Source organism: Nyctereutes procyonoides, unplaced genomic scaffold (genome assembly GCF_905146905.1).
Source record: "Nyctereutes procyonoides isolate TBG_1078 unplaced genomic scaffold, NYPRO_anot_genome, whole genome shotgun sequence".
Taxonomy (NCBI): Eukaryota; Metazoa; Chordata; class Mammalia; order Carnivora; family Canidae; genus Nyctereutes; species Nyctereutes procyonoides.
Window position 1 is genome coordinate 23,876,642 of NW_026575133.1, and position 10,794 is coordinate 23,887,435.

General features: G+C 53.7%; 1 protein-coding gene across 5 annotated transcripts in view; it reads right to left on the reverse strand.

Annotated features, from left to right (window-relative positions):
* FGFR2 (fibroblast growth factor receptor 2) overlaps positions 1-3,928 on the reverse strand; it is a 102,787-nt gene extending 98,859 nt beyond the window's left edge. For 2 of the 5 annotated variants that reach the window (XM_055345949.1, XM_055345947.1), the window contains exons 1-2: positions 3,809-3,925; positions 2,915-3,176 (exon numbers count right to left, since the gene is read on the reverse strand). In XM_055345949.1, the coding sequence (XP_055201924.1) occupies positions 2,915-3,176; positions 3,809-3,835 (289 nt within the window). In that variant the 5' untranslated portion in view covers positions 3,836-3,925. Of the gene's footprint in view, positions 1-2,200; positions 2,276-2,914; positions 3,177-3,808 lie in introns of all 5 variants that reach the window. The other 3 variants (XM_055345946.1, XM_055345945.1, XM_055345948.1) reach the window with 3 other exon arrangements.
* Positions 3,929-10,794: the final 6,866 nt, after the last annotated feature.

The window sequence follows — 10,794 nt, forward strand, 5'->3', positions numbered from 1 at the left end:
CTTCCTGGAACTTACTCGCATTTTGCTCTGGACACATTTTCCTTTGGTCCAGCCCAATAGACATCATCTAATATGAGCCTTCAAATTAACAAAACAAAAAGTCTTCCAAGATGGGGCCTGGCACAGTAGTAGTTTAAGGCTGAATTTATGTTACCCAAAGCTATCGTTATACTGGCCACACAGGACACACTGGGATTAACACACACTCATCCATCCATCCTTCCTCCCTCCCTCCCTCTTTCCCCCCAGTTCGGCAGGACCATGGCCTAAACTGGAGCGGTCCCAGTCAGTTGGTCGGCTTCCACTTAACTCTTTTTTCATCTGGAATTAGACTGACACCAAAGCAAAACTCCTGCAATGGAAGAAGTCAAATGGGTTGCCAATATGGTGCTAGCAGACCAGGACAGCACAGACCCTACAGAAAGCAAACACAGCTGCCTGCAGACACCAAGGGCCTTCTCTGTTAGAACTTTCTTCTCAGCTGTCCCCCAAAGCCTCCACATTTCCTGATGTTTTAGCAACTGGCACACCTGGCCCCCACAGGGCAGAGCAGACACATGTGCCCATGTCCCCGGGAACAAGGATGATAATGTGTCCCGGGTGCTCAGGAGATGCCAGGCCGAGGGCTGACTGCTGTCTGCTACCAGGGACCCTGAAATCTCCTGGTGACCTTTTGATGTGAGTAACCAGAAAAGCTCCCAAGGACATTAATATACATTTAACATTAATGAAGACCTTCATGGTCATCTTAGCAAACCACTGGATGACAGAGAGGCAAACGGGTACAGGGGTTCGCATGCTTTTCCTAAGCCACCCCTCTGCAGGTCCGCGTCTTCTGCTTAAAACGTCTCACAACCCTGGACACAAACCTCACAGAAGCTGTGAACCCAGAAAAATGCACGAAATGACTTTTCCAAAGTTATTTCCTATAATTTGGGGGAATTCGCAAACCCCCCTCCCCCACAACCCCCCAGAGTATCCACAGATCCCGGTTGGGAAGACCTGCTTTCAACAATACTCCCATTGTTGGTCATGATTTTTTTCCACACAAAGAACCGTTGGGGGGACTTTATCACTGTGCACAGTTTCTTTCCCTCTCTGCCCCACCTCTTTCTTCCTGAAGATTTTAGACTTTCTTCAGTAATTAAGGACGATTAAAAAGTCCTCCAGGACCCTTTCACACTTTCTGTTGAGATAAACTCCCAATAATGCTGCCCTGAAGATAAAAATGAAAAATGACAGTTTCTTCCTAACCTGGGCCATTCCTGGGCTCCCCCGGTAGGAAATCCTGGCTCAGCTGCCTCGCTATGTGCTGAGCCATGCACTCAAGGGAAAACCAGCAATTAGGAAGCACATCTATTTTAATTATTAGCAAAATTAAAGAAGTACAGGCATGACTTTCAGAAACCAGGACCCTTTTCTCTCACATGAAGCCCTTTAAAAAGACATCGCCTTTGCAAATCATATGCGTGTTCAAGTCACAGCACATGTCACAAGGTGGCTTGTCCCATAATCACCGTAGCTGAAGCCTGTAAGTGCCACAGACAGAAACCCTCGCCAGACTCCCCCTCCCGGAGACATCTGTGACATCACCGCACCTGTTCTGGTAAAGCCTCCAAGCCTCTGCGTGGCACAGGGCCCCCCAGCCTCAATCTCACCGGTGCTTGACCACTTAGGGTAATCACAGCTATTTTAGGAAAACAGCTACCCTAACCTATCTTTTCACAACCTGTGTGTGGGGTCTCACTGGAAGCCCCCTTCTCAGTGCTCTCATCTAAAGGGGAACGCAGCCCTCCTTCCCCTGTTGTCCCCAAGCAGCTCTCTGTCCTTCTCTGGCCTGTGGCATGGGGTGCTTTGCCAGAACAGCTGAGCTGACCCGAGACCACTCAGGACCCATGGCCGCCCCCAAAGCTAAGCAAGCACCAGGTGGGCTCTCAGCAAACAGGTTCATTAAGTGGCGATGAGTGCTGGGATCTGCCGTTTTATTCTCGGATTACCACTCGAAAAATAACTCAGCTACCAATATTCCCTGCTGATGACAGATTTCAATGCCGCCCCAAGTGGAGGCTTGGCTACTGTCGTCTGCCCCCAAAGACCCGGGAAGGAGGTTCCAAACCTGCCCAGCTGAGTAATTCAGCCCCATTGAGTGTTCACAACTGGCTTTCTGCCTTTACAATTAAAATTTCCAAAGCTGAAATACCAGCGTGTGGCCTCTTCGATCTGGAAGTTCTCACAGACGTGGGAGACGCCCATGCACCTCCACTTGCAAATTTACCTAAAACAGAATTTGCAGCTTCTGTGACGTATTGCTTAGGTATTGGGAATTACAATGACTTAAAAAAAAAAAGTAATAGGTCAAGCATCTGTGAACTTCAGAAGCTTCTTTTTCTCCTTAGACAATGAAAATAAAACGTCAGCATTTCAGATGATGGCCATTTCCCTTCATGGCTCCTTTTGCAGGAAAACAGCAATTCTTTACATCCTAAGCAAGACTCCCCCTCCACTAAGAATGCTCCTGCAGGAAGGCTCTAGATGGCATTCACCTGCAGGCTCCCCTCCCACAGCTCTCCCGGGCCACTGGAAAAAGGTGAAGTGCCGGCTGCCTCCCTCACCCAGTGCAGAGAAACGCACACACCAAGAAACCACCAAACTCTACCGTTCTGCCTGCAGTGTCACAGCAAGGAACCTTCTCTCACAATCGCTGACTTAGGGGTTGCGGGGGGGGGGGGGGGGGGTCCGGCAGCAATCTCGGACTTGCAGGGGAGCAGAGAGCCCCCCTCTCCTTGCTCTACAGAGACTCACTTACAATGCAAGGGCAGCTGATTCCCAAACAGGCCTTGACCTAAAGTGCCACTTCCGCAGACACCTCCCCAAACAAACTTGGCACCCCGAAAGGTGGGGCGAAGCAACTTACCTTCGGGCTCTAACGTGGTGTCCTCCACTAAATTGAAGGAGGGCCGGGCCAGGGACAAGGTTGCCATGGTGACCGCGGCCAAGCAGACGAAGCGGGCCCAGCTGACCATGGCCGCGGCGGTGCCAATCCCCCGTCCTCTTCCGTATCTCCATGTGGACGTCACTCCCATCTGCACACCTCCTCTGCGAGCATGGACTGCCAGCAACGCCTCCAGCCTGCGGTGGGCTACGGAGCCAAGGTGCTGCCGCAGCCGCTGCAGCCTCTAGGGGAGACAGAGTCGGCGAGTCAGTGAAATCCTCCTCCCCGAGGCCAATTCATTGAAACCCAAGGGGCTAAAACAGTTTCTGGGCCTCTTCAAATAGATATGCGCCAGCAGTTCCTCTGCATCAGCGGCAAATGCACGCGTGCCTCGGGGTCGCGGGTGCTCCCACCAGGCCGGCCCACCCCGGGTCGGGCTGATCTCCAGGAAGCAGACTTTTCAGAAGCGGAGATGAAAGAGTAGCCCCGGGAGCGGCTCCGAGCGGCCACTTCACTTAGGCAAAGTGCACTCTCTTCTGCCATCCGCTGTCACCTCGAGAGCCCTCCGAACGCAGAAGCAACGTGACCTTAGTTTCAAGGGCAACTACAAAGGCAAGTGACCAAGGCTCGGGTTGGCAGAGCCGGCCCTGCTAACCTCTCTTAGGCCAACTGGGCCTTTTCAGACAGCTGGATGGGGACGGCGGAGGCGGCTGCTTGCAGACTTATTCCTGGGGCTGCACCGTAGCACCCAGCAAGAAAGGGGACCGGCGAAATAAAAGGGACCCCAGGAAGGCTACCAAAAAGCCCCACCAGTTTATCAGGATTCATTTTCCAATGCGGAAATGTATTGCAATCGTTCGCCAAGCAGCCACTTACGTTGAATGAACGGGACGGCAAATACATTCAAGGCGGCGGATTCCCAAAAGAGGATCAGAGCCTGAATCCCCTTCCAATGTCACTACCGGCAGCCCGGGCCTCGAAAATGTCCTCAGCCCATACAGGCTGGGTTACCGAAAGGAGAGGAGCGGGTGCGAACTCTGAGGACTAACGCAGGTGTTTATTAGCGAGGATGGTGATATGTAAATTACTGTCGTGGGGCGTGATTGGGCCGACAACTTTCAAAACGCTCACCAATTGGCTAAAACCTCAGAGTAGATGTTACAGGGGGTGCTGCTCCACTTGCTGGTCTGTTCACCCATGTGACCCAAAAGCAAAGAGAATCGTCCAAGCTTAAGAATTCCAAATAACTTTAAATGTGTTCATTATCCGCAAGTACTAGGTGCAGAACCGAAATGCACAAACTTGAGAAAAGCTGAAAAGAATCACAGATTCTGTGATTCTGTGAACTACATTTTAAGATCGGGGTGGGAGGGGTGGGAGAGGTGGGGGGGGGGGTGTTGAGGGTGAGACCTCTAATATAATAATCTCTAAAGCCCGGGCTTTTGGCATGCCAACTTGATGTTTCAAATCCTGCCGTAAGATTTCATCATTGCCTGAGCCTCTCCGAAGCTACATCAGAAAAACTGTTCCTGTTAGCCTTGACTGGGGATTAGAATGGGAAAAGAGAATGCTGTAACCAGTTCCTGAGAAGGAGAAAGAAAAAAAAAAAAAACCCTCGGCTTCAGAAGAGAGCACATGTGAAACGGTGTGATTCACAGGAAAAGCAAGGAAAGCGTGTGCATGTGCATGTGAGCACACCCTCTTATTTTCAGATTGCTTGAAGGATGTTGTTTTCCCCTAAATCTTCTTTCCTCTTGAAGTTAAGAGCCTCAAAAGATAACTCTTATCTATTTCTACATACGTGTGGGAGGAGAGTACACAAGCGCTCTCATTGATTTACTAAGCATTTCCAGAATGCATGGGAACGTTCTGCCTCTGACACAACTTTGTGCACAATCTTAAATCCTAGTAGATTTCATCCCAGGCTGCTTCCCCTGGCCTCATCACCCACCTGTCCCAGCCCAGAGGGGCTTCCTCTGCTCCAGGCAGAGAAAGCTGGCCAGTGACCCAAATCAGCTAAATCTCAGCCCATTCATTCAGCCCATCAGTTTGCACCAGAAACTTGAGTTTTAGCCACTACCAGGTCCAGGCCCCAGGCCGCCCCCTGCCCAAACCTCTAGGAGGCAGAGGCCTAAGGCAACAGGTCTGCACAACTCCTCACCGGAGTGGACACAGGCACGGAGGGACCTCCTAGGCAGGATAATTAGGTCCCGAGGCTCGGTGTTGGGAACACAGGCCCAGCAGGCTGCTGGCGGCCACAATCTCGGCTTCCTGCCTTCAATACCATAATCCTTCCTGGAGTCTGAGCCTCAGTGAAAGCCCCAGCGTGTTTATTTTTCCCCTTGAAAGGGAACTCTCTTCTCAGCCTGGGCCCCGGGAGGAGCTGTCACCCTCCCTATGATGGACGGCTGGCTCTTGACGGCCACCCGCTCCCCTGGTCCGTTTTCACCTGGGCACAAGCCTGCCCCCAAAGACAGGCAAAGTGACAAGAGAGCCTGGGGGGCGAGTGGTCCCCATGCCAGGTTTGTGCTGGGCTCCTCAATTAGCCAAAATATCCCCAAAGCCCCCACGGTCCAAGAAGGCAAACCAACGCAGCGCCTGCTTCAACTGAGCTTCTACCACTGAGCGGTGATCTGGCCTCTGCTGGCTCAGCCGCGCTGAGCACTTGGGCGCTTTGTTCCCGGCAGATTTTACATCAGGAAAGTCAACAGTGCCAAGCAAGGTTGGGATGCTGGGGTCCCCCCCCCCAGGGGGCAGACCTATCTCGGAGCTCAGAGCCTCCCTACTGCTCCCCTTGTCTTTTGAGCTGAGTTATGGAGGGAGCTATCAAGGGGTCAAATCTGGGCGGCGGAGGCGAGAGGGGGTGGAGGGGAGGGTCCTCAACATACCGAAATCTCAAAAAAACACAACATACAGGCTGACTGGGGCCGACAACCCACCCCTCGGTTAACGCCAGCAAGCCAGTGAGAACTTGCAGCAGCTTTGGGGAACTCCTAACCACCAGCAGGTCCGCTTCCATTGTAGCATTTCTTTCATTTGTTGGCCTGGAATATCCTGTTTTTCTCCCCCTTCTTGGGGCGCTAAAGAGCTCAGAGAAATCTGCATTTTAATTGACATTCCAGGGAGAGGGAGAGGGAGAGGGAGAGGGGCGCCTGATTGCTTTTCTATTCAAACTAAACAGGCTTTTCAGATGAAAATGAGTTGCGGCCAGTAGAAGATTTACAGGGATTTGGGACCAGGGGGACAATGGGGTTTTAAATGTTGATAGCGTTTCACACCAAACACATAATGGGTGCCCCGAGTGTGAAAGCAGGTTTGCTTTTAAGGCTGGGTTTTATTGAATCGGGCCGGAGGAAGGCAGGCCCGCAGGAGGGTTTGGCGAGAGCGCGGCTTGGAGGCGAGCGGCGGCGGCGGGGCGCGCCCGGCCGGGACCCCCCGAGCCCCGCCGGCGCCTGGCGGGGCCCGGCCTGGCTCCCCCGCGCGGCTCCGGCTCCGGCGCTGCAAGAACGAGCGCGCAAGTTCGCACTCGCCTGCGCTTTCAGCCCCCGCGAGCTGCCGCCGGCTGAGCTGGAAAAAGTCGGTGCAGCTCGCCCCCTAGCCCCAGGCGCGCTGCGCTCCCTCCAGCAGCACCGACGGCGGCGGCGGCGGCGGCGAGGGGCGCCGGTCCTGGAGCCCGGGAACCCCAGCGGCCTCCTGCCCCAAAGGTGCCCCCACCCCGTGCCCAGCCGGCCCTACGGAGGGGTCGCCGGCCCCCCTGCAGCGGCTCCCTCCGGCTCGGGTGGGGCAGGGCGCGCGGACCCCGGAAGGAGGCACCCGGAGGATGCGCCCCCCCGACTCTGGGCCCCGGACCTGCGGGGCCGAACCAGCAGCGGTCGCAGGATCGCGCCGGCCGCAGTTTGACGGGGAGGGGGGTGGGTGTCAGCGCCGCAGGCCGATGTCAACATCTGGACGGGGGTGATGCGTGGGAGGCAGGCCTCGCCGTGCCCGCCGTCAGCACGCTCCCTGCGCCCCCGTCCCCCGTGCAGCCCGGGAGGGAGGGCAGGGAGCGGGCTGCACCGTGCCGGCCCCCCGCGCCCTCCGCTCCGGGGACGGGGCTCCCGCGGCGCCTGCCTCCGCGGCGGCCGATGCTCCGGGGCTCCCCGGGGCTCCCCGGGGCTCCCGACGCGGCGATTACCTTGAATGGCAACGCTCCTCGGCGGCCGGTCTGTCCCCGCGCCCGGCGTGAGTCGGGATGGAGCAAGCGACGGAGTCGGGGGAAACTCCAAAAAAAGGGGGAAAAAAAAAAAAAAAAAAAAAGGAGAGTGTTGGTCCCCCGGGTCCTGCGCGCCCCGGCTCCGAGGCTTCAGGCGCACCGCGGGCTGCGGAGGAGCGCGGGCATGACGCCCGCCGGCTGCCCTCGGGTCCGGGGAGCGCGAGGAAGGAAGCACGCAGGCTCCGCGCCGCCGCCGCCGCCGCCGCCGCCGAACTTTGCTCGCCACTTGCGAAGGCTCCGAGCCGCCCGCGAAGCCGCGGCCTCGGGGCGCCCGGCCCCGCCGGCCCGCAGAGCAGCCGCCGCGCACACCCCGCGGCGCCCGAGCTCCGAGGCGGCCGCGCTGCCCGCTGCGCACCCGCCGCCCGCCCGCTCGGCTCTCGCCGCGCTCGCCGCCGCCGCCGCCGCCCCCTCCCCGCGGGTCACGCCCCCGCTGAAACCGGAGCCGTTTCCTGGACGGCGGCGCCCGCTCGGCCAATCAGCGCCGCGCACCCGCCGCCCCGACTCCGCGCGCGACCGCGGCCGCCGGGCCCCGAGAGGTGCCCCGAGAGGTGCCCCGAGAGGTGCGGCCGCGGCCCCTTCTTCCCGGGGGACGGGGACCGACGGCCCCGCCGGCCGGTCGCGCTGCCTTGTGTTAGTTCAAGTCCCAAAAAACAGATGCCTCCCTCCCTCCCTCCCTCCCTCCCTGCCTGCCCTGCCCCTAAAGCCACTGCACGGCCGTGGGGGGCGGCGGCGGGGGAGGGTGGTGCGCGGAGAAATTTAATGCAACTGAAACTTTTGGAGGAGAGGAAGCAACCTGGGAACGTCTGCAGGACGTTGCATTTTTCTGTCCTGCAAAACAATAGCAGTGAGAGAAGAAACCAGCACTAACTAAACGGAGGCCCTGCTCTGGGCAGGGCACCCCCGGGGCAGGGTATTTTTCTCGGCACGACCGCCCTGCAGAGTAATAGTCCCAGTTTCTGATAAAAGAAACGGGAGGAGAGAGGTTGAGTCATGTGTCCAGGGCCACACAGCTGGTTACCTGCAGAGGCTGACTTTGAAATCCGGCAGTCAAAAACTGCAACCAAATAAAAAATAAAAAAATAAAAAAAAAAAGGAGGAGGGGGGTGTGTAGTAACATATATTTGGAGCAATAAAAAGAAATCGGAAAGATTCTAAAGACTCAACTCTGCTATAAATAGCTGTGTGGCCTTGAGCAAAGCAGTTCCTCCTTCTGAATCTTAGATTCTTCAACTGCAAAATCAGATTCTTCGACTGAATGGCAGGCTGCAATTGGTTAAAGTTCATATTTTCCATTTACCTTTCTCATGTGGCTGTGTCTATGGGATAATTTATTTTTTAATATACTTTCTCTTCTCGCTCATCCAGCTCCTAAGCTTTGGTGCTTAAGTCCAAGACAATATAGATAAAGACCTTAATTATTTTTCCTTGGAAAAGGTCATTAAACCCAGAAGTGCTTCAGAATGCTTTTGAGGCCTGAAGATAGATGGAGCAGTGAGTACAAAACTGACCTGGAAAATCGACTTTTCCAGCATTTAGAAATGCAGTTGCTCCTGGGTCACCGACATTAGAGCACTTCAATAACATTGATGGGGGAAAAAAATTTTTTTGAAGGTGCCGGATTGTGAGAAAATAATTCTTCACAATACATCGCAGAAAACTTTTATGTAAATGGCATATGCTGGGAGTACCAACTCCATTGAAATGCTTCGGGCAAATGGCTGTGAAATTATATTTTGGAAATCCGACAGTAAAAATAATAGAATCTCAAGCAAAATTATCGGTCCATCTGCTGGGTTATGTTTTTTAACCAGGTCAAGTCTTCTAACCTGGATCCGTCCCAAAAGCCTATCTATTTATTTATTTATTTATTTATTTATCTATCTATCTATCTATCTATCTATCTATCTATTTTTAAGATCTTCCTGATTTATTCATGAGAGACACACAGAGAGAGGCAGGGACATAGACAGAGGGAGAAGCAGCCGTCCTGCAGAGAGCCGATGAAGGACCCCGGAATCAGGACCTGAGCCAAAGGCAGACGCTCAACCACTGAGCCACCCAGCTGCCCCCCCCCCCAAAAAAAAGCCTTTTAATTAACGGACACCTTAGCCAGGTGAGCCTCGGCTGCCCACTCACACCTGGATGGTTCTGAACACGCCCACCAGTACCTTTTCCAGTTCTCAGACCCGTGGTCACAAGGAAGCGGGGTGGCTGACTGCGGGCTCCCGGCACTGGCCCTTACATCTTTATATTCTCCCCCGATGGGAAACTCAAGTGTCTCGGGACTGATTCCCTTCTCAGCCTGCGACCTATCCGTCAGCCATTGAAAATGCTGTTAACACATTCTCACATAAATTACTGGTGCAGGAAGCCATCGTCCCTAACCCCATTCATCAATAGCTTTATGTACACTGAATAAAAAGGCAGGCTTCCGCCGAAAATGACAAATCAGAACACCTACTTTCATGTCCAGATGCAGTCTGCAGAATTTATTCTTTATAGGGATGAAAAGACACCAATCCATCACAAGACCCTTATTCCCTTATGAGTGTTCATTTTTAAGGGAGCAAAGCCCACAGGCCCACAGCGGCAAACTCTTCAGTTTTGAGAGAAGCAAAAGCATGTTTGGAATTTTTTTTTTTTTTTTTTTTTTTACAAAAACCAATTCTGTCATCATATTTAGGCTTCAAGTGACCTCAGAGGGTCTAGGAAAGCTTTCACACCAGTGAGGCTTCTGAATGAGAAAATAATCTCTGGACAGTTTTTTTTTTTCTCTTCCCTCTTCAAGTGGCTGGAACCCCTTTTGTCAATGGCCTCCCGTGAATGGTGTTGCTAATAAGCCTATTAATGAGCTTCCCCGGCCGAGTGTGAATAGGTAAATAAGCCCCAATCTGTTGAGGTTCAGGGCCGAGGGCAGAAAAGCCAGCGAGAACTAAAGGTGACAGTTTGCACTGAACTACCAACGCTAGCACCAGGTTTCTGCTGAAAGAACCGCCAGACAAGGCCACATTCACCACCCCTCCACCCCCCACCGGGGTCCCTTTTCTTCACAATTTTTCCCCCTTTACAAAATGTCTTGAGTAGCCACCTTTTTTTTTTTTTCAAAAGCCCTCGAGACGCCCTTCTTTCTTTCACTCTAGTAATGATACATCAATGGAAGGAAGAAAAATGAGGACACCAGAACTCCGATGCCCCATGACTTTCAAGAAACAAATTGTGTCGCTAACCCATCAGTTATGGGAGGGGAGGGGAGAATGGGAGAGGGGAGGGGAAGAGAGGGGGAGGTGGTAGGAGCCCTCGCAGCCACGGGCCATTCTCCTCTAAAGATTCTGATTTTTTTTTTTAATAATTTGTTTTTTAATGGGTGGCTGTTCCTTCACCCTATAGAAAAGTTAGATGAATAAAGGCCGCTGGTGTTAAGTGCTAATGAGCCCTTCTGATGTTGCTCTGAGCTCCCTGCAAAACTATGAATTTCATTCTTTAGGCTACATCTCAATAATGTCCGTAGCATAAAAGAAACGTTTGAAGGGAGAAATATAGAATAGTCCAAGGACGGTGCTTAGCATAGTTAACTCCTGGGAGGAGGAGAGAGGCCTGATCCCCTGACAGC